General features: G+C 38.4%; 2 protein-coding genes across 2 annotated transcripts; one reads left to right on the forward strand and one right to left on the reverse strand.

Annotated features, from left to right (window-relative positions):
- Positions 1-282: 282 nt before the first annotated feature.
- Positions 283-5,398, forward strand: LOC117985587 (uncharacterized HIT-like protein Synpcc7942_1390). Its single transcript, XM_034972346.2, has 2 exons — positions 283-684; positions 2,526-5,398. The coding sequence occupies exons 1-2, from the start codon at positions 361-363 to the stop codon at positions 2,685-2,687; spliced, it is 486 nt and encodes a 161-aa protein (XP_034828237.1). The 5' UTR covers positions 283-360; the 3' UTR covers positions 2,688-5,398.
- Positions 5,399-8,192: 2,794 nt separating this feature from the next.
- Cul2 (cullin 2) lies at positions 8,193-27,806 on the reverse strand. Its single transcript, XM_034972342.2, has 16 exons — positions 27,654-27,806; positions 25,187-25,276; positions 23,792-23,916; positions 23,171-23,266; positions 22,573-22,666; positions 21,762-21,836; positions 20,728-20,895; positions 20,154-20,301; positions 19,431-19,732; positions 18,892-18,999; positions 17,619-17,861; positions 16,057-16,221; positions 14,589-14,798; positions 13,676-13,928; positions 13,212-13,324; positions 8,193-12,116 (listed from the first exon to the last, which is right to left on the reverse strand). Exons 2-16 carry the CDS (start codon positions 25,262-25,264, stop codon positions 11,955-11,957), a joined length of 2,340 nt encoding a protein of 779 aa, XP_034828233.1. The 5' UTR covers positions 25,265-25,276; positions 27,654-27,806; the 3' UTR covers positions 8,193-11,954.
- Between the last annotated feature and the right edge of the window lie 129 nt (positions 27,807-27,935).

A 27,935-nucleotide genomic window follows, 5' to 3' on the forward strand; every position in this document is an offset into this window, starting at 1 on the left:
GCAAAGAACACTTCTGCCAAATAAAGTAATTTTTTGCCTGTTTTTGCAGGTGATTAATTTTTTATCATTAAAACTACACAATACATCGTTATAATTTTCCATTGAATAGTCTTCACAGTGTTTTTTGACTTTACATTTAACTAAAGTTACCCGTTGCCACTAAATGCCAAATAAAAAGTGCAAGATTGGTAATCTGTACATGCGAACAAAATATGTCAATGTCAATATTAACTTTTTTTTTTTAAAGTCAATATTGTCAAATGTCAATGTCATTGTCAAAATTTTCATTCATTTTCAAAACGCGTCGAATGAATTAGATCGCGGTATAAATTATTTGCAGTTTTATTTTTAGATAGAAAAATGTTTGATAAAGTTTTCCGGCGTGCTCTAAAGTTTCGAATAAGGAAGAGTTATCCCACAAATGTATATGACTTGTCCAAGGGAGCAGCTATAGCTGTTAGAAGGCCGTATAGTGATGAAGTAAAACGCGCACAATCCCCCGATCCTTCCACTGGTACAATATTCGACAAAATTATATCAAAAGAGCTGAAAGCGGATATAATTTACGAAGACGATCTTTGCCTGGCGTTCAATGATATTGCTCCGCAGGCTCCAGTGCATTTTCTTGTGATACCGAAGAGGAAAATCACGACTTTGCAAGACAGTGAAACCAGTGATAAAGAGGTTTGTTTAGAGTTTATTCTCTTAGATGTATGGGATTTAACTGTTTATAGTTCATCTCACTTATTAATTATCAATAGAAGTAAATTTTTTTAGTCGGTTTACATAACTATTTACTTTCAAATTATTGGTGCCAATCAGTTAGACCTACAGTTACTTTGCCTAAATTACTTACCATATAGTCAGTATATTAGTAAAAAGAAAATATTTCTTTTTAAAAATAGAAGTGTACTTCTAGGGTTCGATCAATTTGTATATAAAATATTATACTTAGTAAATTTTTCCATGCCTACCAACTAACTAAAATTAAAGTAGACTGACGCTTAAAATTTGTTAATTCTTTTTAACTTTTTAGTAAAAAAACCAGTGTATAATATTAATTAGTTATCTGACTTTCGGTAACAGTCACTAGTTCATAGCATATCACAGAAACATATGCAAACAGATCGAATTGCGCATTTGGCGTGAACCAAGCGTGACCACGGCACAGCGGCAAGAAGACGGTGACACAGGAGTGTAAATTTTTTTGCATGCTTTGATGTACTGAAGGTGAAGCAAGTTTAAATCAAGAATACTTAAACTTTTACTTGATGTCTAAGATTTGGAACTGTCTAGGTCAGGAATACTGAACTACTGAAATAAACATAATATTATTTATTTATTTTTATGGAAACAAACGGTAATAATTACATGGATAGTTAGTACATATTATATAAAACTCTTAAACCTTAATAGTCTTCAATGAAAAATTAACACTTATTACAAAATTATATCTACAACTAAATAATTGGGTATATCACTCGCATGATAACAAGAATGATAGGTAGGTTACAACTTATTAAACAAACAAAAAACAAACCACAACCGACTAGTATACATATAACTAGGCAGTTGTTGACAAGATATCCTTAATGGCTACTTTATATTTATAGAGACAGATGTAAAATATCTTTTTCTGAGAATAACTGTAATTATCCTATAGAAATAAAATATACAAGGTGAGGCGAAAATTGGGAATTTGAATTTAGTCTAACAAATTTTTAAATTAAAATCTTTCAGAAATTTCCCACATAAATAACATACCTAACTAATTAAAATAATCTCTTATCTGATACATACAAGATAAACCCCTCAAACAATTATCATCCTTATGTCTTTCAAGATAAGGATCATATTAGCACAATATAATTGCTGTACAATGTGTTATATTCATACACACTCAATCAGATGTTTATCAAAGGACATTCCTGAGTAACTTAGTCATTTTTAATGATTATTCAACTAGCAAACGCTTAAGGCTTGTTGTTGGAATGTTATTATCAGGTGTTTGTGAAATTAAAATCAGGTTTCACAAAACTCTTTGATTGTGCCATTATATTACTAAATACTTAATGTTAGAAACATGGAGATTGTCAGCCTTGGAATTTTTACATCTTTGACAGAGTGAAGCAAGGTTATTTGGGTTAGCACTTTGTTAGTCTGAACATCTGTTCTCAGACCCCTATAACTTCTAAAACAACAAAACTTGAAATTCAGTAATAATGTTCATATCAAGTTTATTTGCTTTATACACACAAATTTTACATATCAAGTATACATGTAACATTGTAACCCTGTTATGGTATAGCAAAAACATCAATTAATAAATTACTAATTCAAGTACTGTTTCATTAAAATACCTACTAACATGTCAAAAAGTATGAACTACTACTGATTTTGAATAAATTACCTATTTTGAATAAATTGTTTGGTTTATCAATGGTTTGGTTAATCAACATGTTTGTTGAGAATAAAATATTGTTACTGAAATATTTTTGATATATTATCTTTTTGTATTTCCACAGCTTCTGGGTCACCTAATGCTGGTAGCGCGCTCCCTCGGAACAGCCCGCGCTCCACAGGGCTGGCGGTTGGTGGTGAACAACGGCGTCCATGGCGCCCAGAGCGTTTACCATCTACACCTACATGTTTTGGGAGGCAGGCAAATGAAATGGCCACCTGGTTAGTTGGAGATGTTATGGGTTCAATCAATGAATTTTTAATTGGCTACTTTTGACAAGTCAAGAATGTATGGTAAGAAAAACTATTATCGGCAGACTTTAGTGCAGTTTAAAAAAATATATAATGATGTTTTACTAGAAATGGAATAAAACATCATAAATATAGGATTTGTTATATTATAACATACATTTGTGTAAAATATTATTTCATTGTTTATGACAATAATATTCAACATTTTTCAAAAATTCAAAATAGTTATTTTGTACCTACTCAAATTGACTTTTAAGTTGACGGCTCGGTAATGTGCAATTAAAAGTTCTTTTCAATCGCCAATTCCTGACTGCAAATTCGTTATAAGAGCAAAATTTACGATATTTGGTTTAACTGATAATAGTGTCGACTTTATGTGTGATAATAAAGCCGTATCACTATGCAAATAAGTTTGCTCATAAAATGTCCAGGAAAATACTTGTTCCTAAACTTCCTATTTGTAATATAATTATAATAATAATAATAATTTTCTCAGTAAATGACATGAATTTATTGGAATTATGAGTACCTACATATTATTGCCTCTATCAAAATGATTATAATTATAATGGAAGCTTAGGTAATTTTTTAAAGTTTTTTCTCGCTATACTCATGTGTATAGTGTTGTGATAAAAATGAAATTGTATTGTGTTAAAATTTTAAATATAAAAAAGACCTATTGTTTTGGAAAATATCTGTGGTTTGCGTAAATAAATACGTGCCATGTGTATATTATATCGTTTTGTAAAAAATCCAATACGTTTTTTAGGTGTGTAAACATAAATAACTGCAATTTTATATACCTGTAACTGTCTGGCGCTGTATTTGGGCCAGCTGTGATAGCCTACACCCCGATTCGATCCTGGGCACGCACCTCCAACTTTTCGGAGTTATGTGCGTTTAAAGTAATTAATCCGCACTTCACCAGCGTGGTAGACTATGGCCCAAACCAATTTCACTCTGAGCGTAGAACTGTGCTATGTAGTGAGCCGGCGATGGTTGAGCATGATGATATTTGGGCAGGTGTCCGTAAATAAAAATCAATAAAAAATGAAAAGCCTGAAAATTTCAAAGAAAAAGATGTGTCATAAAAATGCCATAGAATGTTTATCTTACATTTATTCATTGATTAGGATTGTATAATATCGTAGTGCTTCGTGCAATATTGCGCCAAATTAGAATAAGGTATGTAAAAAAATGTCAATTTCATAAAAAAAATATGCCAAAGTTTGAATCGTTTAGTATGGTTTATTAAACTAGTGGCTCATACCAAATATAAATAAAAAATAATTTTAATAAAAATATGTAGAATATAGAAAAATCACCTATATAACTTTGCAATTTTCCATTTTTAATCATAATAATTAAGTTCTTGTACTTAAAAACACTGAATTACTATAATTTGAGTTACTAGAAACATAAAGTAAAAATCTCTAATGGCTTGTGCAATCACATTGAATTTGCATCCTGCTATCCTTAATCAAACATGGTTTTTATTCTTAACCAGCTGATGCCCGCGACTTCGTCCGCGGGATTTAGGTTTTTGACAATCCTGTGGGGACCTTTTAATTTTCCGGGACAAAAAGTAGCATATCCTCCTCTCCTGGTCTTTAACTGTAACCATGCAAAGTACATTACGCGGCAGAAAGTAATGTACATCGACCTTTAGAAGGAGAGAGCAGTTTTGTTGAGCACTGTCTCTGTCGTTGAGACCGAAAAAACGTTATATAGGTATGAGGAACAGAGACATCGCACAACAAAGCCGAAATGTCATTCTAATGCCCGATGTACATTAGTTTCTGCCGCGTACTGTACTTTGGTTTAGGGATTGTATAAAATGAATTAGCACCATTGACTGGTTACAACCTTAACAGCTTCAAATAATAAGACCTTGATTAAAAGGTCCCGGAGGAAGAAAGTTTACGTCCAAATTCGATGTGTTAGCATGGTCTCACACATTTATCTGAATGAGAATCTCAAACAGTCTGAGGAACCAAAATAGCTTTAGCAAATTTTTCTAGTCAAGTTTTTATTAAAATAGTTTTTACAATATCACCAAAAAATAGATTAGCCACTGTTTAATGTAACTGTATCTACTGGGCACAAACTATGGTAAGTATTTTAGAATTTAGTGTTACAGTTGAGTATAAAAGTTTATATTATAATTATAATAGATTTTGTACTGTCTAACATAATAATAATATGTAGAATCCCTAAAGTGATGTTACTAATATGCAGTAGGTACTAAGAGTAAGCTTGTAGAAAACAAAAATAATTTAAAATTAAAAAAAAATGAACAATATTATTTGGGATAACTAAAAGTTTAATAAACAATGACATAAATTACTTAACATAATTATTATTTTAACGTTTGTACATTGCCGTGTTCACAATTTCCAGTGCAAATGTTTTTTTTCTTTATTAACACTTGAATTTCACTTTAAAGAAAAAAAAATGGTAGGTATAATTATTTAAACTCAATATATTTTCAATGTATGTATATTTCTACAGATATTTATACTTTATTGAATTTGGTTATGGGGTACGCATGACGCGATGTATTATTCTTATATTTTTTATAGAAAAATGTATAGAATGTTCTCTCGTCATATAGATTTTGTTTAGAATTTAATGTTTGTGATTAAATTCTGTAACCAAAGGTAAAATAATAAACATGAAAATTTGACTTGGTATTTTTTCTAGGTATAAGTACCTACATATATACTTATATATGTAGATTAAAATATCAAGTAGGTCTTAGAATAACAACTCAAGTAGGTATATCGTCCAATTTGAGGCTTACAATCATGCAAACTTGATACAGTGGGAAAGATTGTCAGTTTGCATGACAAGCATACTAGGTAGAATAATACAATTATTACATTATACGACAAAAGTTCGTCTAATGTAGGTGTGATTTACCTAATTGTATCAAAATTCAAGCTGTTATGTAAATTGGACGATATACTTGCCGATGTGTGGTGTGGAAGCCATTTTATAAATAGAAGATCTGACTTATTTCCAAGAGAAAAACTACAATAAAATAAATACAAAAAACATTTATTTTTAACCAAAACGGATGGTGCTTATAGGCATATAGACAGGTAAGTTGGCGCTGGTGCTGTATAGTATGCTGGGGGGGCACAAGAAGCTAGTGCTGGAGCAGCGTACGCATAAGGAGCCGGTGCGGGGGCAGCGTATGCGTAAGGGGCCGGGGCTAGCGGAGCGTACGCATAAGGGGCTGGTGCTGTGGCAGGGTACGCACAAGGTGCGGGGGCAGCGTAAGCACAAGGGGTCGGTGCTGAAGCAGCATAAACCAACGGTGCTGGGGCTGGACAAGCACAAGGTGCTGGGGCTGGGTACGCACAAGGTGCTGGTGCTGGAGCAGCGTACACACAAGGGGCTGGTGCTGGATAAGCACAAGGTGCTGGGGCTGGACAAGCACAAGGTGCTGGTGCTGGGGTAGTGTAAACCAACGGTGCTGGGGCCGGTAACGTACAAGGGGCTGTTGGTAACGCACATGGAGCTGCTGGCAACATTAATGGCGCTGCGGCCATCAAAGCAGAAGTCAACACAGTTGGCAATGCTGCTTCCAATAGCGGTGGTAGTGTCGCAGCGATTGACGATGACAGTGTGGACGCTAGTAGGTTCACCGCGGGTGGACATGCGGGGCACGCGTACGGGGCGGGGAGAGGCGTAGACGGTAAGAGCGGTGGTAGAAGCAGGTCTATCGCCGGTGGTGACAATGTCGGGCATGCTGGCAGGCATATTGACAACGCTTGCTGTGGAAAGAAAAAGTATTAATCTTATCTTTACCGAATTCCAACCATGGCAGTCAATCTCAGAGCCTACTGATGATGATGATTTAGTCCTTTTATTCCCCTGTGAATTTTAGCAGCAGTTGTTTTCCACGTCTTTAGTCTCTGCTTTGACATGGTTCACGTGAGTCTCATCATTTTTTTCACATCCAACTATGCAGGAGATATTATAGTGCGCAAGTGTGTGCGTTCTATTCCCTCGCATTGGTAGTCCGATGGCAATCCGACACGATCGGAAAAAGATCAGGCGCAGGACCGACGGCTTTACGCGCTCTCCGAGGCACGGGTGTGTCAAACCGCCAACTCCCCAACTCTAGGCTTCTACTGAGAGTTTCTTGATATAAATGGTACCCAATAACTTTTTTGGCACTACCCCCGGACCTCATCATGCGCCAGATCCGTAGCCAAATAAGCTAGTCACTAGACTAACAACATATCACTTGCCTCAACGGTGAAGGAAAACATCGTGAGGAAACCTGCATAGGTACTTAAGAGTTCTCCAAGCTGTGCAAAGTCTGCCAATCCGCACTTGATGACTTGATCACTTCTCATTCTGAGAAGAGACCCGACCGACCCGTATGGGTTGATGATGATAATGAGGCGCTACCATAATTTATCTAAATATAGGTATAAAAGGAAAAGGTGACTGATCTATCAACGCGCATCTCAAACTACTGGACGGATCGGGCTGAAATTTGGCATGCAGATAGCTATTACGACGGAGGCATCCGCTTAGAAAGGATTTTGAAAAATTCAACCCCTAAGAGGGTGACATAGGGGTTTGAAATTTGTGTAGTCCACGCGGACGAAGTCGCAAACATAATGTATAGTAAAAATAAAATTTATTAAAAGAAATTCACCTGCAGCACAGTAAATAGACAGATGAGAAAACCCTTCATCCCGTCGATCTCTATATGCGCACACGCAGGCTGCGCGGTACCCTATATTGCAGTGCTATCGCGTCTATTTTGTAAGTGTGTATCAATGTGTTACATATTATTTCTGAACAATTCGGTAAGTTATTGCATGGTAAAGTGATTTGATAGAAACTTGTGAAAGTACATACCCTACATACAATGTTATCAATTTCGTTGGAGTAAAATTAATTCCGTAAGAGTTGCGACAACAGATAAGAACATTTTTATTTTACGCTGGCCATACACAATCTATTATGTCGACCGCATGTTATAAGTTCCGCAAATTGCTATTGCGCTGGAACCATGTCTCATTAACATCGAAATGACGTCATTTTGACGTCAGCCGAAATAAGAATATAGGTACCACAGCTCGAAAGTTCAGTCTAGTGCTGACGTCACTAAAATGGCGGTCACGCGCAATGCGGGAATCAAAAATTTTGTCAGAAAAAAATCTGATGTACGTACGCTGGAAAACCCTCTGCTCATGCATTATACCTACTATACCTTCTAGATTACTGTCTACCTATTACATTCCGCAGACTCAGAATTTTGCCGGCTCCACCGATCGGACGTACGCTTCTGATATTTGACAAGTTTTCTGTCATACAATTTCAGATAATATGCCGTAGGCATAATATCTTCCTGCCCTTTTAGACCATGGCTTATATATTATGTGCATATTATAGGGTTCCTTTACACTATCTTGGACCTTCGTACCTTAAAATTCGTCAAAATGAAACTCAAATTAACGACATCCGTACAATGTTTATTAATTTAATTAGATATTTATTTAGTAATAAGTTACCGCTTAACGAATTATCGAAACACCCTCGCTACCGACGACACTTTACGTCTATCTATATGGTCCAAGATCCGACTGCCGCCAGACGTTCCTTATTTTTTGAGAATCAAAATGTGTGGAATATAGTAGTGTAGTGTGTACTTTTAGCGTGTACCTCGGGTCAATTTAAAGATATCAGTTGCTAAAGGTCTTGTAAAAACATTACTTTCTTAATGTCTGAGTGCTGATATTTATGTATATTACCTGAGTATCAAAATATAAAAATTACGACTGTAAGTAAGATGACCTGTGTTACTTTTTTTCGAGCTTTAAAACGTCTGGCGGAAATTGCCGCCGTCAGGAAGTATTGAATATTAATTATTAACAATATTCTATAAATTAATATACATGAAACTCAGCAGTCAGATTTAAAAAAAAATGAGTATTTTTTTAAATAAGTACCTTTAGTAGCTGATACCTATAAATTGGCCCACGGCACAAGCTAGCAGATATGCGTACGTTAATTAGTACACACTAACACTACACTATTCCACACATTTTGTTTCTCAGAAAATAAGGAAGTCTGGCGGCTGTGGGATCTTGCTCTAATAATCCTATTGGTGTTTGCATTTTTATTACTAAAAATACCTTTAATTCATAATTGCAAATAATATAGGTACATATCATTATGAAGTGAATAAAACATTGAAAAACTGTTAGTATGTTGAATTAATCATATGTAAAGATAAACCAAATAGGCAACAATTAATTTTTAACACTAAATCTACCTATATATTATTTATATAAAACAATAAATAATTAAAACAAATCTTCAGTAGGTAGTTACTTCAAAAAGTTTTTTTAAATCAGATCGCATCCACTTTTTACAATGTAGGTACCTAATTTGTGTCGACGGCAGAAAGGGACTTTTCATTTCTTATGTAAGCTTTTATTTAAGAGTGAGAAATTGCCTAATCTAATGCAATATAATAAGCCTTCTTTGCTGTAATCTGTAACCACATGATTTGAAAAATAATATGCACTATATCGAACTACGTAAGTAGGTAACTTCTAATTTTCACCAAATACCTATAATAGACCTAACAAAAAATATATCTTACATAAAAAATGAACAGCCCCAAATAACGATTACAGTTAAGTTTACACTACAATATACAATAGCTTTTAAAATCGCATCACTCTATGAGTACGTGAAATTTTAATTTTACGGTCTTTCTATCCTCTCTAGCAGTTTAAAGCGCGAAAGAGATGCAATACATATTAATAGTCTGCTTCAAGTCCATTTATGAACATGAGAGGAACAGAAAAACTAAGTCAAATCATTACCCTTACGTGTAGGAACGGTTAATTTTACATAATAATTTGATGCAACGATTTAATTAATTATTGGTCATTGACTGGTGACCAATTAATCGATTAGATTTACACTAGCTTATGCTCGGGACTTCGTCCGCGTGGACTACACAAATTTAAAACCCCTATTTCACCCCCTTAGGGGATGAATTTTCAAAAATCCTTTCTTAGCGGATGCCTACGTCATAATAGCTATCTGCATGCAAAATTTCAGCCCGATCCGTCCAGTAGTTTGAGCAGTGCGTTGATAGATCAGTCAGTCAGTCAGTCAGTCACCTTTTCCTTTTATATATTTAGATTTAGATATTCATTTATTGCATGATTGTAAGTATAAGACAGATGTTACATACATTATTAAGTAAGTAGGTACATGTCACAATCTGCCATACAATGGCATGACATGCCAAGTTAACAAGTTTAATCCACTTTCGATAGGTACAGAAAATATGAGTATAATACGCGACAGGTCGAGATGGCAATCGGGGTGGTGACGCCCCGCATACCTGAACAGTCCCCGCGCTAACCCGGTGCGGGATAGCGCGGGAGACGTGTGTGACGTGTGCGTTGATGTGTATAGTTGACCAATCAGTTTTATCAGATGACTGAATAAAAATATCACGTTACTCACCGACAATCTGATTGGTCTGCTCAACGCATCTCCGCTGCGCTTCAGTGGACAGATACCTTTAGCGCGGAGGCTGTGCGGGGCGTTCCCTCCCCGATTGGCATCTCGACCTGTCGCGTACTATACTAGCATAAAAAATGTATTATCCGTTCTTACAACATCAACATACCGTTCATTATTAGTAATACTTTTAAACCTAATAGGGTACACACACCCCACCGTCCTATTGGAGACTCAGCAAGTCTTGTGAATTAATAATTTTTTCGATTACTTATATACATGATATTTTTCTTGATAATTTATTGGCTAAAGCTGATTACACACAATACAGCACAGCCGTATTTCTCTGGCGCGTTTGATGCTGTCGACTAGTGACGTAATTTCTATTAGAGCCAAATCATACACTTACTTTAGCATAGGTGATCAACGAATTCGCGACTGTATCGCGTTTTGTCAAATAAAACATAATAAAGTAAATGATTGATTGATCGATAGTTTCAAATACTTTGTCATACATTCATAACGGGGATCCGGACTTCCAATTTATACCGACAGGTGGCGCATAAGCGAAACGGCCCCACCGGCCATAGAAGTAGTATATTATCTGTGGAACCAGCCGCGCGATTGCGGGAGAATGACAGCTACAATGTCACGATCGCAATTACCTCTGATTGGTTGACGCTCGCTCAATATTGGGTACAATGCATTGCTGCAACAAGAATTTGTGCGATTCTTGTTGCAACAATGCATTGTGGCCAATAGTGAGCGCGCATTAACCAATCAGAGATGATTGCGATCGTGACATTGTAGCTGTCAAACAACAGCGGTAGGGCCACTGAGCTGTCAAACGCCATAATTTTAATTTTACGAGCTTCCAAGTATCATACATCTTTAAATAATTTACAAAATAATCGTATATTGTATCGATATCAACAATTCTTAGCAAAGCTAGCAAACAAATAAAACAACCAATGTTGATTTTGACATTGACATTGGCCGGACCTCTTGTGGCGCCCTCTGAAATCAGTTTTGCCTCTGGATCCATTGTGGAGCTATTGTCTGTAATACCTATTTAAATTCTAGTGTCTGCAGAATACAAAACGATAGAATCATATAAAAATTAAAATATTAATTTGCAAAAAAATGAAATAAATAATAAATTAATCACTACCCATATTATAAATTCGATAGTGTTGTTTGTTTATTGGGTTGTCCTTCAATCAGGTCCAACGGGGCAATACCATTGATGTGATATTTACATGGGTTTGCAGAATTTAAAACGATAGAATGATATAAAAATTAAAATATTCATATCATAAGCATAAAAATAAAATAAATTAATCACTACCCATATTATAAATTCGATAGTGTGTTTGTTTGTTGGTTTACTGGGTTGTCCTTCAATCACGTCCAACGGGGCAATGCATTGATATGATACATATTTGCATTGCATCCAAAGTGGACTGATAGTGATGAAACCACCAACGAAATCATACAAAAAAATTTACATTATTCAAATCCGTGAAATCATAGAAAAATAGAACTACATTAGACCTATCTGCGATGTGACACGGGACACCTGCCAGTGACGTCGAAGCCTCGACGTTTTATTAGAAGTTCCCTAGCAGTCGTGAACTGTGCCGTAGATGTGTGTTGCGGATAAAATTAGCAGTGTCAACATTGGTGACGCGAGTTGTATCAGCTTAAGACCGTGACGGCGATGTGTTTTACGCGAGGTACGAGTAGGTGTCGAGGGTGCCGGGCGCTCGCTCCAAGTACTGCTTGTCTATGAGAGCCTCGATGCACTTCTTTATCATGGCGACAGAGGGTGCGAACGAGCCGCGCGCCTGTGATACTACTTCCTGTATTAGTTCCGTGTGACGGAGTACCTGAACAGAACAAGAAAGCAAGTAGGGCTAAGCGTATGCTGATCACGCAGGCGACGTAATTCAGAGCAGTGCAGATTTTGTATTGCATGAACGTACTGATAGCTGCGTATTCTACGGCGCAGGCACGTGCGACGCAGGCATGTCTGTGCTACTCTGCGTCGCGTTGTAGTACCGGCACAGATTGCTGCGCGACGCGTGCACGTCAACTCAGAAACGTCTATTCTTTGTACTAACTAGAACGAGTCTGTGCCACTCTGCTGCGTCGCAACTCGCAGCATCCGCTCGTGGCCTATGTCTGCCTCAACTGCAGATGATGTGCTACGCCAGTTGCGTGTCAGCATCATCATGATTCATCATGATCAACCCATCGCCGGCTCACTACAGAGCACGGGTCTCCTCTCAGAGTGAGAAGGGTTTTGGCCAAAGTCTACAAAGACTTCACACACCTTTGAGAACTATGCGTGTCAGCATACGCTTAACTATTACAATACACGGCCGCAAGTAATGTACATCGGCCTTTACAATGACATTTCGGCTTTGTAGAGCGTTGTCTATGTCACTCGTACCTCTATGACGTTTTGTCGGTCTCAACGACACAGACAATACTCTACAAATATGCTATCTCCTTCTAAAGATCGACGTTCATTACTTTCTGCCGCGTACGTTGTTGCATTGTCATCTAGATGTGCCAACCTATGTTTAAAATTTGAAGCTCATCAGCAAGTTAGTATTTTTGAAATGAAATGAAATCACTTAATTTTGCTAAATGTGAGTAGTGTATGATCATACATACATAGATAGTCCCTTTCACATTTTGCCATTTATGTATGGCGTGCAAAATATGTTATGTTTGTTTATTTGTGCCAAACTGACAAATAAACAAACAGACTGATAAGAAAGCGAGTTAATACTAGGTACTTGTTTCACCGAGTTGGGAGCCCTGTTTTTCGGTAGACATAGTCACTTACCACCAGGTGAGATCGCAGTCAAGGGGTAACTTGTATCTGAATAAAATAAAATAAATCTTCTAGCCAAGTGCGCTCCATCTAGGCGCAGGCGCAGCCAAGCGCTGATCTATAAATAAAAAGTACTTACTTTTCTTTGTTTCATGATGCGAACAAGCGCAGCTTGGAGGTACATCTTCCTGTCGTCGTCACAGTGCGCCGTCTCGCTGCTGCTCGCGCCGCTGCCCGAGCCCGAACCGCCTCCTTACAACAAAGTATTGGATAGAAACTAGGCGGTACGAAGTCACACGAACGAGCTAATTTTCCTACAAATCGCTAAAACAACGGCCTTCCTTGAGTTATTAATAGTTTATGATACAAGTGTGCTAATGTGACGTTGTAAAATTGCGATTTTGCATGCACCAGAAGTGCTGTCTACAGGTTGGATTGCATTACAGCAGCGCTGCGCGGCGCATCGAAATATGCTGTACAGAGCGTTCACTATAGCTTGTCCCCTGACTTTATGTTGTGAAGGTATAATAATTATCGTCAAAGAAACGTGCAAATCTTATAGTGATAATTTTTGTTTCAACGAGCTCAAAATTGTTTCAATACCTTGGTTAGGCGGTGCCGCGGCGCATGTAAGTCTTATCCTAGTCCTTTTACAGGTGAAACTTAGATTCAAGGCCAATTCTCCTTCATCATTCTCCGGGGACTCGAGACGAAGGTCTCCTTTCGCGGTCAAGAGGCCCGCGTCTAGAAGGGGCTTCACGTGTCTGGACCAGGCCTCTTCTGAGACCTGGAGGGTCTCGCGGGCCTCCCGAGCTGATACCACGTCTGTGTTTTCAAACATAAGGAGGAGTGCGCACTGTGGAAAACAAACACTTTTAGATTCATTCGCTCGTTGGTTCTACTGAAAGTTCACGGCTACTAAGTTGGGAAGTTGTACCTATAGTCCGCGACAGGTCGACATGGCAGTCGGGGTATGAGGCCGGGGACGCCCCGCACCGGATTAGCGCGGGGTCTGTGCGGGTGTGCGGGGCGTTGCTTTCCCGATTGCCATTTCAACCTGTCGCGTACTATAGATGGATTTATGTTTTTTTTTTCAAAAACAAATTAAAATCAAAGTCAAAGCCATTTAATATTCAAAATAGGTCCTATTGTATTCTTTTTGGTAGTCAATAGTTGAGTATGTAAAATTGATAATTAATTACGTAACTAAAACTATGAGGGTTCCAAACGCGCCCTGGTCTGCGAATTCTTACTGTATCTTCGAATGAAGCGACAAAACTGAGGCCGAACTTCACAGGTAAGTTCGTTTTAATCATCAAACGTTAGTTTTTTAAAAGTTTTACTTATTATGTGAATACCTATACCTGTTGTGTGGTAGCACTGACTGGTGGTCAGGCAAGCAAAGGCAGAGCGGAATTGATAAGTGACCATCTTTTGGTTGGTTCACTTACTGCCCGGTAAATATCTGTGAGTAAACTGTAAATACGTGTTGTGGTAGCATGAAATATGTAAATACCTGTGGTGTTGTAGCACTGAGGTGATACATTCTCTGTGTGTATCGCGTCCTCAACTCCCCTGTACAGAGGTGGTGAAGCCATGCAAGCCGCCGGCCGCTAAAGGACGCTCTATAGAAAGCTTCAAATAATCTAGCCGGCCGTTCTAGTTGAGCCGGCGGCGCTAGGGGCGCCATCGCTCCGCCTAGCGGCCACGCGCCCGCTTGTAAAACCTACAAAATATATATGTATAGTGAATTTTGGACGCCAGAATTGGGTTGGTGCGTCCATTTTGGCGCTGACAGCAGCAGTGAGCGTACTTACTCGGTAATTAGGCGCCATCTCTACGGACAAGAGAATCGCGGCGAGTCTCGCCGTGCCACCGAATTCGATATAATGAACCGAAAGCTTAATTTGCTATAATCCGCTGAAACAAGTCGAATCTGTATGGTGCAACATACCGCATTACCGCCCGTCCTCCCACTACTAACCATGCAGAAAACACCAGCACCAGGCAAGCAATACGCACCACCACCATGCAGCACCACACAAATCCCAAAACACACTCAACGCATGTTTCGCAGATTCGACTTGTTTCAGCGGATTATAGCAAATTAAGCGTTTGGTTCATTGTATGTCATGGATTTCCGCAAAGTAACGCCTGATTCTATCGATTCGATACAACTCTTAGAGGCCAATTTCCACAGAGCGATACTATCGCCGACGATAGTAGGTCGGACTCGTTGCGATTCCCTGGCCCGTGGAGATTGCCCTTAATGTTAGTAATGCGACGTCAGCTGTCAACATAGGGTCACGAAGATCATTTGACACAAAGTCGCAATTTCGATTCCCGATACACTTGGTGGAGTGCTTCGCATCGGCACTGATTTCGCGTCATTTTGTATGACACACCATTCCCAGCGTATAATGTGCCCGTTTCTATACGCGATAAAGTCAAGTCAAAGTCAAATGATTTATTCAAAATAGGTAATTAATAACGCTTTTTGATGGTCAGATGTTGGATTTCTAAGATATAGCGGTGATAATTACGCAAACTTAAAACTAAAGCTACGAGGGTTCCAAACGCGCCCAGGTATCGTATTTATTGTTCATTCATCGTAACTTGCCGCGTAAGAATATGTTGGCACCATTGCAAATCACACAATAATAAGCCCTTATTTCTAAGGAATAAAGCAAACAAAGCAACAATGGTGCCAATTCTCACGCGTCAATTTACGATGAACGGACTTTGAATCTAAAATTCATTTTCCGTCCTTTTTAGCAGTGTTAAAAAGAAAAAGATGCAGATACTGAGGCCGATTCTCTTGTACACAATCTCTAAACTAAATTAACAGGTCTATTTTTTTCCGCATGCAACATTATTAAAGGGATATCAATAGATTTAGACTTGTCATTTTAGTTTAGAGACTGTGTACAACGGAATTAGCCACATTCTAAATTAGAGAAAGACAACAGAATCGGCGCCGTTACCTGTATAAAGAACCCTGTATTAGTAGTGAGGTTGTTTTCCCGCAGATGCTGCTGGAACTTCGCGTTAAGGTCTGCGGAAACCGCCACGTCCGTGAACATACGGTGTAGCTTGTTCGTGAACTCGTACCCACACGCCGCCTTCAGCCGGTTTATCATAGCCTCTTCCTAAACATAAACAAAATTAAGATCATCTTTGCGTTCATTTATTGTAATATAGGCTAATCTAATTAGGGTTCCGTAGTAAACAAGGAACCCTTATAGTTTCGCCATGTCCGTCCGTCCGTCCTCGGTTAATCTCAGAGACTATTAGTGCTAGAAATATGTAATTTGGCATGGGTATAAATATTAATCACGCCGACAAAGTGGTCAAATAAAATTTTGATAAATATTTTTTTTAAGGTAGCTCCCCTACATGTAAAGTGGGGATGAATTTTTTTCTCGTCTACCCCACTAAGTAGGGTTCACAGGTTAAGGAGTTATATCTGTTTTTCGAGGATTGTGACTACGGAACCCTACACTGCACGTGGCCCGCCACGCACTTGGCCGGTTTTATTTATTTGTAGTTTACGGTTATAACCAGTTTAATTACCCAAATAAAAAACACATGATAAAAATAAAAAAATCGTGAAGTACGAGTCTGATTCGCACACGAAGGGTTCCGTACCATCGATCGTACAAGATATTTCAACACTCTTATGTGCATCACTGCAAGGTAATGACGTCTTCTCGGTGGGAACGGCGTTCCGAACCAGTGGTAAATTAAAACTACCTGACTATTCATAAACACTTGTAAAAAGTTTACATGAATAAAAAAACATTCTATTCTATTCTATTCTCATCTATATGTGAATTAGTAAACTCATTATATGTTCGTGGACACATTTCAATTTATTTGATGGAACCACAAATTCACGGCTTTCGGGTTTTGTGCTATAAACTGCCTGCCTTTCATGATTCTAGGTAAAGGGTCTTAACAGTACGCCGCAGAAAATAATGTTTTGACTTTTGTTTTAGAAGCGCGTCGCTGTATCGCGTGTCTGAATCCGGAGCACGGGCGCAAGATTCACCCGCCCACCGCCCACAGAAGGGATGGATTTTTTTTTTGGATTGCTAAACTGGCTACAATTCGTAAACTTAAATACCTAACTAACTATTATATTACATATATGTGAATTGAGCCTACTCGAAGCGACCACAGCATGCATAAAAAAGAAACAGAAACTACAAAATAGACGTATTAAAACTATGTGAATACACGAAAAAACCCGCAACAATAATACAATAAATGAGAAGATGATCTTAACAATACTTAGTGATGGAATAATAAATGAGTGGATGGAATAAGAACGAAGCGTAGAATAACAAGAACGAGGTAATATGTATATAAAATTACATGTTAGTGAAACAACTTCTGACATGTTTTTTAAAAGAGGCCAAAGAACTATTAAATACATCGCACTTGTTTCTGTGAGCATTTATGAGAGAGCAGATGCGATGGACAAAATGGTAGATGAAAAGGAAAAGGAAATGGATCAAATCAAATAAGTCAAGAGATTGGTTACCTGTTCCATGGACGCAGACAATTGATGTATCAGTCTTCTAGCCAGCGCTCTCGCGTAATGTTTCTGGAACACGTCCTTGTCGTCGACGTATTTGAACACGACGATCGCGGCGGCGAGTTTATCGTCCGCGTCCGTGTCGGCCGCGCGACGCCTTAGCAGCGCGTCGCAGTACCGCGCGACTAATTCCGGAGCGCGAGCGCAAGATTCGCCCGTCCACCGGCGGTTTACTACTGCACTACATGCCTTTAGGACGACAATGTATTGAATAATAATATATTGGATAGAAGCACGCGTCACTTTACGGTTAATATATTACCTAAATATATAAAACAAAAAGGTGACTGACTGACTGATCTATCAACGCACAGCTCAAACTACTGGATCGAGCTGAAATTTGGCATATTATGATGTAGGCTTCCGCTAGGAAATATTTTTTTTAATACTCAACCCCTAAAAGGGTGAAATAGGGGTTTGAAATTTGTGTAGTCCACGCGGATGAAGTGGCGAGCATAAGCTAGTACAGGGTACAGAAGGAACAAAAAATTTGATTCGTATAATCCGCCGAAACTGACACATCTGTATAGTAAAACGTGTACTAAGTAGAAGGTAGTAGTGGTTCATGGTGGGATGGCCCTTGTGGCATTGCAGCTCTTCAAGGCAAGAGTGAACCTCACTATATTCACTCAGATGCAGTCCAACCCAGACCTCATCATTGCTCCATTTCTCAGGCATGACGTCGTCAAGCCCAAGCTTATCACTCAATAAAAAAAAAGCTTAAATGACATCATTGAAACAACAAGTCGGCGTGGTTTTCTAGTTTTTCGACGCAGTAACGTTAATTTGACGTTGGGATTTTAAACTTAAATACACATTCACTCGCTTTTTTGTCTTTCTTTTTTCTCTCTCACTCAGTCGCTATTATAAATTGGCACCGATTCCGTTGTCTTTCTCTAAACTAAATTTAGAGTATCTGCATCCTTTTATTTTTAACAATGCTAAAGAGGGACAGAACATGAACTTTACATTTAAAGACTCTAAATTTTAGTGCACACTACAAATTTAAACAGTAGGCGGCTCGCGACTGTGCGCTAAAATCACGGGTTTTACCATCTAAAAATTAAAATTAAAACTGTCGAACTGCGTCTGTCCTTTTCATATTACATTAGTAAGAAGAGGATGCGAATACTCTAAAATGAGGTTGTGCTCAGAATCAGTACCATAGTCTATTTAGAGGTGACAGTGAGAGACAACACTAGTCAACTTGGACACTTGCCTTGTCCAGCGCCCCGACGAACGGTTGTGCTCCACCGAAGACGTCAGCGAAAAGCGCACTGTATTTGTGATGTAGAGACAGCATCGCTTGCACGAAGTGTGAATGGGCCTGTCGACAAAGTTAAAAAAAATCAACAGTACGTACAGTACGCAGCCGAAAGTAATGTACATCAGCCTTTAGACTGATATTTCGGCTTTGTAGAGCGTTGTCTCTCGTCACTCATATCTATATGACGTTTTGTCGGTCTCAACGACAGAGACAGTGCTCTACAAATTTTTACTTTCGGCCGCGTACTGTACAAGGGCGTAAAACAAGGCATCTTATCCGAGACGTTTATCTACTCGAGCCGAAGGCGAGAGCAGAATTTAAGCCGAGGGTATATAATTATTGGAAGAAAATAAAAGAATTCAGTCGTCCTTGTTTGCTTACCTCATCAATATGATGGTGCAGACCATCATATCGATGAGGAAGGCGCAGGTCTAATAATAGGATTTTAACTAACTGGTTTTCTTTCAAAGAACTGTATACTAAGTACTAACCTCGTCTTTAGGATGATCAGCGTCCAATAAGGCGATTCCATCTCTGACGGCTTGTTGGTGAGCGGCGTCCACCAAAGGTCTCAATGCATTAGCTCCCAACGGCTTGAGTAGGGCATACATTCGCCTCAAATCGTCCTGTCTCTCAGTACTGCCCGCGCTGGCCTCTTTCAGGAGTCGTTCTATATCAGCGTGTAGGGCGGGTAAGTGCGCCTCGACGCACGCTTGCTCGTAACATGCTCTGACGGCCTCTATTGAGGACGAGTGGAGGAATCGCCTTGCTAATGTTATTTCGCGTTCGAGACCTAGGTAATAACGGAATTATTATCATTTTCTAAACTTAAAACATTATTAGGCTAACACTTTTAGATAAAAAAACTTTTTATATTTCGTTACTTAAAAAGCGTTTTAGATGTAAGACTGAAGAATTTTAAAGCACAATTTCTGTCAGTGAATCAAAAAAATTTGTAGATTCTGATAATTTATAAATTACTATTAATAAATGGTATAAAAATTAGGATCTCATTTATATTTGGTTGAAAAAATACATTAAAAATAATGGTAAAATATCGGAAATAAATTGGTGATATGAAGCCTGCACAAAAAGTAAGATTAGTCTGCAAAGTCCTTTCAAAGAAGCCATGTACAACATTGAGTCACGTCAAAGAATGTTATTGGAACGTGATAAAAGTTCTTTTTTTGGTGTTTACACATGGGTACACTTACCGTCGAGTACGTGTTTCATAAAATGTGAGACATCTCCCTCGGCCAGCAAGCTAGCGGCGCGGCGCGAGTGATGCGCGCCCGCGGCCGCGAGGAACGGCTCCAATACCAGCTCCGCGTACAGCGACAGTGGGGCGCGGACCCTGAACGCCTGTGGGACAAATGTCATCTTCTTTTTAATACGGTATTTGACAACTAGTCAAATCAGTGACGTCAAAACGCGCGCTTAGTATTCAAGTTTCTATGAAATACTGGAATGTGACGTCACATCATTCATAATGACGTACTTTCTTAGTTTAATCAATAATTTTAAAGGACGTCGATTTTACTTATTTTGGAAGATCCTCTGCTTGATAATCACTGAGAAATAATTTATTTTTGTCATAGTCAAATATCCTAGTACAGGATAGACTTGCACTTGACGTGAATCATACCTTAAGGATGAGCTGTAAGTTGGAACACGCTTGCTTAGAAAATGCTTATTGACTCTGTGCTGAGCAGTGGCCAGCAGTGGCACAAGCACGCGCTTCCACGTCACTACTAGCCCTAGCTCGCCTGCCGAGTGACGTAACAATACCTGTACATGCACGGTGCTGTGGATGGCGCTGCGCAGCGTGTCAGCCGTGGAGGGGTCGGGCGAGGCGTCCCGCGCCGCGCTCAGCGCCGCCACGAGCCGCGAGCTGAGCGCGGTAGCGAGCGGCCGCACTAGCACGCGCTCCCACGTCACTAGCCCTAGCTCGCCTACCTAGTGACGTCATACATTAACAATACACTACATTAAAAAAAATCACATTTCAAATTCAAGATGGCCGAAGTTTTTTATAGGAAATCTAAATATATAAAAGGACAAGGTGACTGACTAACTGACTGATCTATCAAAGCACAGCTCAAACTACTGGACAGATCGGGCTGAAATTTGGCATGCAGATAGCTATTTTGACGTAGACATCCGCTAAGAAAGGATTTCTGAAAATTCAACCCCTAAGGGGATGAAATAGGGGTTTGAAATTTGTGTAGACCAAGCGGACGAAGTCGCGAGCATAAGCTAGTATTAAATATGAATGTAATTTTCGGGGTGCTGACTATGAAAACATTTTCTAATTAAACACACTAAATATAAACTAAAGAAATAATATTATAACCATCCTTCCGACACACGACTAATACAAGCAACCATATTTTAAAGAAACCAAGTCGATTCCGATGTTTTTCTCGGAACTAAATTAAGAGTCTGCATCTTTTTCTTTTTAGTATTGCTAAAAAAGAACGGGAAAGGAATTTTAAATTAAATTTAAAAACCATAAATTTTAGTGCCCTCTACAAGTTTAAACAATAGACTCAAGACTGGCACCTAAAGTCACGACATTTGAGTCTTAAATCACATTTAGAAATGTTAAACTGTGTTAATCCTTTTTGTATTACATTAGTAAGAAAAGGATGCAAACACTTTAAAATTTAATTGTGGTCTGAATCAGCACCAATGTCATAGTGAACTTTCTGTACATGAGTCCTATTTATTTTTTGTGGTTAGATGACAGTCTAGTATGTTTCTTAGAGCTACGAATCCATTGTGTGTATATAGTATAGGTACATACTATTGTGTGTACATACCTCTAACTGCCTGGAATCATGTTCGGGACAACTGACTGTCGCCGAAGAACCGTATATTATCTCCGCGTCTGAAACCTGGCACAACATGTTCTAGTTACTTCAACAAACATTTTGTTTTGAGCAAAGTAGAGAGATAGTATAAGAACCGACGCATAAGGTGAAATGGAGCCTACTCGTTTTAAGTCAAACTCAATTTTATATATGTTAATTGTGTATAATACTCCACAGAATAGCCAAGCCACCATATGGACGACCCTTTAGAACTCCAGAAGACGTGTTAACATACGGTTGAAATTGGTATACTGAAAACACGAAGGAGATTTAAAAGAGCTATAGAGAAAGGTAGAAGAAGCTTAGTTTGAGTAGTTACTATATGTATAATATCACTATTAATACTAAAAAGGCGATACATTTTCATTTCTTCCCTATTACTTAGTAACAGGTTTGATTTCGGAAAAAAATTGGTATGCGCCTAATTTTCTTAGTGCAATTTAATTTAGTGCAATTAAATTTAGTGGTTTTATTAGTATTCAGAAATCAGAACATTTGACGAGGAATGTTTAAATAAATAGATAGTTTCTAATAGGTATAACACATTAATACCTATATTTGTCCATAACTACCCATAATATAAATGCGAAAGAGTTTGTGTGTTGATTTTTCCTTCAATCACGACACAATGGAGCAACAGATGCAATGGAGCAAGAGAATGGACATGATTTTTTTGCAAGGATAAAAGTAAAGACCTGGAGAGTGACATAGGCTATCAGGCAGGGCATCAGGTACATTATATAATTGTTTGGTAACTGACCTTTTGTCGTTTGACGTGTTGTAAGTTGAGGTAGGAATAGAGAGAGTTGAGGTAGGCCACGCCTTGACTGTACTCGTGCCACGCTGTCACATATCTATTCGTAACAAATCAAATCAAATCAGTCAATATCGAATCAATCCAATAAAAATCAAATCAATAATAAAAAAATATATATTTTTGACTTGAAATATTATTAGATCTGGATCAAACTTGGCCAAAACAAAAAATTTAAAACGTAAGAGCAAGCCGTACTGAACAAAAAAAATTAAAAACACGACTGATCTGCCAAAAAAGAACTAAACATTTAAAAAAATCACATTTGGAAATGGCGGCTGTACAGCAGCCATATTGTTTTTTAAAAATTATAGCTATAGTGTCAATGGATTATAACGATACTCTAACGATACCCCCTACATCCAAATGGGTTTAGGCCCTGAAACCGTGAAAACATGTAATGGTATGGGGTAATCGGGGTATGAGGTGGGGGACGCCCTGCATATCCAAACGTCACCCTCGCTAGTCCGAAACCGGGGGCTGTGCGGGTGTGCGGGGCGTCTGTATACTGTATACTGTACTATTATTAATATTATTATGTTACCTGTTAAGTAGTCCATCATTATAATCACTACTCTCCAAAGGCGCTGTGCCTTGGACTCTCTGGAGCAAGCCGCCTACATGCTCTTCTAAAAAGTTCCTGAAAAAAATAAAGATCTTTTAAATTAAATTAAAATGTGAACCATGGCGAAATTTATCTTGTTATAAAAGACCTATTGAGGGTAGTAATGCAATTATTGGTTGTGAATATTGACTAAGATCTAAAGACCTATTGCAGTATGTTACACAATACATCAACCTCCTTGGCGCAGTCGTCTTATTAGTGTGAGGACCCGGGTTTGATTCCCAGCAGGGGTTCCACCAGGTTTCGAATATTATAATTTCTAAATTTCTGGTCTGGTGGGTGGATACGGCAAAGCCATGAAAGACGATGCCCGCGTCTTCGTCCGCGTGGATTTAGGTTTTGAAAATCCCGTGGGAACTCTTTAATTTTCCGGGATAAAAAGTATGCGTATGTCCTTTCCTGGGATATAAGCTAAATCTGTACCAAATTTCATCAAAATCGGATATACTGTTGGGCCATGAAAAGCTAGCAGACAGACAGACACACTTTCGTATTTATTTATTCATGGATGGATTTATAGCCAAAGTTGAATAAAATAACCTAGTTTCGTCGTAGAGGCGATCGGCAAGCGGTTCAGGATGCGCCACGCAAAGCGCGTAGACGTCTGAGAATCGGGTGTTCCATACACCTCGTTCCACCGCCCGAAGAGCTACCACGCCAGCCACCTGGAACAATACGTGTCCTTTCTTATCAAGTCCCCACTAACGTCTAAACTCTAAAGAAATCAATACAGTCGTTCAACGGGGACATCAAGGCCGGCCGCATAATATCATCAGAAATTTCTGTCATAAAAATTCATACTCGCGCTAGAAGGCACTCTGCTCATACCTTTTATTACACATGGCAGACACGCCACGAACAGTTGCCGGATCGGACGTATGCCTCTGATGTTCGCAGAAAATATGATAGGCAGCTAGCCTTAGAGCTTTCGTAGGGGGTGTAAGAGCGATCACGCACTCATCTAATCCGAATCCGTGAAAATACGGATATGAAAATACGGATATAAAAATACCTAATATAGATATACCTAATGAATACGTAATATACATAATAAATAGTTCTATGACTACTTTGGAATTTATCTTCACGGATTCGGATCGGATGATTGCGTAACCGCCCTTAGGAGCCAGATACATGAGGGAGGGTTATGGTTCATTATTTCAGCTGATGCTTTAATTACTTAGATAATTGGGAATGATGTTATTATTGAGGTTTCTTTGGATGATTACGAAAATGATGTCCATTCTCGTTAAATATAATCTCCATAATATTCTCAAAGATGTGTGAAGTCTACCAACCCACATTTGGCTAGCATGGTGGACTATGGCCTAAGCCCTTCTCATTCTGAGAGGAAACCTGTGTTCAGTAGTGAGCCAGTGATCGATTGATGATGATGATGATGATTTGAGTTACAGATTTCTCGTCTCCACTGACCAGTGACTCATTGTATTGTATTCATTATTATTATTGTATTCATTATACTAACAGTTTTAGCGTTTAAACTACCGTGAGTGATTTCCATTATAAATAACTAGCTGCTGCCCACGACTTCGTCCGCGTGGATTTAGGTTTTTAAAAATTCCGTGGGAACTCTTTGCTTTTCCGGGATAAATGTCCTGCCCCGGGATGTAATTAATCCCTGTACCAAATTTCGTCAAAATCGGTTGGACGGTTGAGCCGAGAAAAGCTAGCAGACAGACAGACAGACAGACAGACAGACACACTTTCGCATTTATAATATTAGTATGGATATCTGTCCCGGCTGTACTCACGTACTCTACGGGCTCTACGAGCAGCGGCACGCGCGGCCCGCAGTCAAAACCGCGGCGCGTGCGCGAACTGACTCCCTTGAAAAAGGACCCCGGATGAGTTCGAAACTAGTCGGGCTAACGACTAAACACGTGAGTACAGCCGGGACAGATATTATTTACTAACAGTTTCTTTGAGACTGGCCCAAGTCTCCTGGAAGTCCACATTTCTCGGCTTGAGAGACATCTCTTGCATTTGCCTCATCAGTTCATGTACCTGGAAATGTGGAAGAAATACTTATAACAAACTTCCTTCAAATTATAAGCAAAACACTCACGTACAACAGATGGCTACTTATTTTAAATAAATTTACAGACTAGTGCTTGGCTGCAATCAGACCTGGTGGCAAGTGATGATGCAGCCCAAGATGGAGCGCGCTTGCATAGAAGATGCCTACAAAACTCTCAAAATTAAACTTTACAGGAATATGAATGCATTTTCAAGATGTTTAATATTGGACTGATCAGCCCCCCAATTGTGTAAGAATAACCATATCATGGCTATCGCAATCGTCAAGAATTCTGCCCTTTGATTGGCTGTGAAAAAATGTAAACAGCGAATCAACCAATCAAAGGGCAGAATTTCTTGACGATTGCGATAGCCATGAAATGGTTATTCTTACACAATTGGGGGGCTGGTTTTATTTGAAAACGCTCTTTTGATGCTTATTTTACCCCATTTTCGAGCCTGTAGACATCGAAAACAATAACAGGACTCCACCTAACTGGATCCAGATACTATGATTAATAAAATATATTTAATATGTATATTTGAGTTAACAAAGGATTAGTCCCTTTCTGCTCGCCAGCTCTTCAATAAGGAGTCAGTATAATACATTGACAGTTGAGGATGGTTTTATATTATACAAGAATTGAATAAAAATCTTGGTTTAGTCTAGTTGGAAGCTATACTATAGCTTGAGTCTTGGACTTCCACTACACGTTCACGAGATATCTTAAAGACAAGTTATGAACTGGGACAATCACAATACATGGAAATATGGTCAACCATCTTCTTCTTCTCTCTCTGGGCTGGTTTCCACACTTAAACGTTTCCGGCTGCTATCAACCATGTTTAATTTTGTAACAATGATTCAAAGGAAACATTTTTTATGAGCAATAATAATTGTTGTATCTAGAGCCAAGATTTCCAGTTGAGTGACCAGTAATTAAGAATGACATTCAAAAAGGTCATTTAGTATCCAAAAACAATTTAGATAGTACTTAACCACTTTTAAACAATTATTAAAACCGGGTATTGTCATTGCTTTGTTATAGGTTTGTAATTATGGGACAAAATAAGTAATGTTTGTAAAGTTTTGTATGGTGGGAGGCTTCGGCCGTGGCTAGTTACCACCCCACCGGCAAAACCGTGACGCCAAGCGATTTAGCGTTACAGCATGATGCCGTGTAGAAACCAAAGGGGTGTGGGTTTAATAAAAACTTCCATCTTAGACTGCATCATCACTTACCACCAGGTGAGATTGCAGTCAAGGGCTAACTTGTATCTGAATAAAAAAAACTCTAAAGTATGTACATTTATTTATAGCACTGCCTGATCTAAACCTGCAGTTAAGTAATTATCTGCGACTTAAGAAGTCCATTTTTACACTGTGCATAAATGACTACATAATCTAAATATATAAAAGGAAAAAATTACTGACTGACTGATCTATCAACATACAACTCAAACTACTGGACGTATTGGGCTGAAATTTGGCAGGCAGATAGCTATTATGATGTATGTATCCACTCAGAAAAGATTTTTGTAAATTCAACCTCTAAGGGGGTGAAATAGGGGTTTGGAATTTGTGTAGTCCATGTGGACCAAGTCGCAAGTATAAGCTAGTTCACATATAATTTCTATTTTCATTACACACCATAAAGATAAAATGTTAGTGGATATATTATGAAGTTGGTACAATATTGCAATTTAATCAATATAGAGCAATCTCCTATACACAATGTTAAGGCTAGGGAGTTGTTTGAAAAATAGACTATACGAGAGAAAATAAACAATGGTAAATAAGTGAAATCTTCTACAACTTCAGCTTCAGTTAAGAGCTTGTACTAACCTAGGTACTTAATAATTTAAATGAATCAAGTGAATCATTGTAGGTGTTCAGTGTTTACCTACTTGCATAATTTATCAAAAGTATAAGAAAAAATATGCTGGCTGTAAATAAGTCATTAATACTACTTATCAATATAAATAAGGAGTAATCTTGTACTTAGTATATTTTAACCATGAATGAGAAACTTCTTAAAAATAAACTATGTTTGGAGTGTTATTATCACAACAAAAGAATGAAAACAATAAAAACTACTACATCGACGATAATCAGTACCATGGCAATAACCTACCTATCAGAAATTTTTGGAATATTGGCAAATCGAGTACCATGGTGGCAGTTTCCAAGACAGGCCGTAGATCAGGCAGCCTGGCTCGCGCTCAGCAACAGACTTGGCATCGTGACAACAACGAAACAAATCGGGAATAAAGCGCCCTGACCAAAATTACTCAGCACTATCAATTCGACACAAAAATAATACGCCACAAACACATTATGTAAAAAATTTGGATGTGTACTCACTTCGGTACTTTTTCTAGAAAACAATCGGCTTAAATTCTGATCACAATACGTTTTTAGGTTTGTAATTTGTTAATCAAACGAAAATAATTCATGAAGTTTGCAACTGCAAAGTGCAACACACCGACCACAACCGACCAAAAAAACATTTCAGTTTGACACTAACTATTATTTTAATTTGGCAACTGCAATTTTTTGTTTTGGATACAGGCCCTTTGATGTTTAAGAATATAAGGGGTAGATAGGTGGTTTTTAGGATGATAGGTCCTTAAAAAAATTGCGTAA

This window comes from Maniola hyperantus, chromosome 9 (assembly GCF_902806685.2).
Source record: "Maniola hyperantus chromosome 9, iAphHyp1.2, whole genome shotgun sequence".
NCBI classification, from domain to species: Eukaryota; Metazoa; Arthropoda; class Insecta; order Lepidoptera; family Nymphalidae; genus Maniola; species Maniola hyperantus.

Coding starts and splice junctions, on each gene's coding strand:
- Cul2 (XM_034972342.2), bottom strand. CDS start 25,264: ATGAGGCAAATGCAAGAGATGTCTCTCAAGCCGAGAAATGTGGACTTC. Junction 21,837..22,572: donor AACACGTCAAACGACAAAAG/GTCAGTTACCAA, acceptor ATGTTGTGCCAG/GTTTCAGACGCGGAGATAAT. Junction 12,117..13,211: donor GCATCATGAAACAAAGAAAA/GTAAGTACTTTT, acceptor TGTTCTGTTCAG/GTACTCCGTCACACGGAACT.
- LOC117985587 (XM_034972346.2), top strand. CDS start 361: ATGTTTGATAAAGTTTTCCGGCGTGCTCTAAAGTTTCGAATAAGGAAG. Junction 685..2,525: donor GTGAAACCAGTGATAAAGAG/GTTTGTTTAGAG, acceptor GTATTTCCACAG/CTTCTGGGTCACCTAATGCT.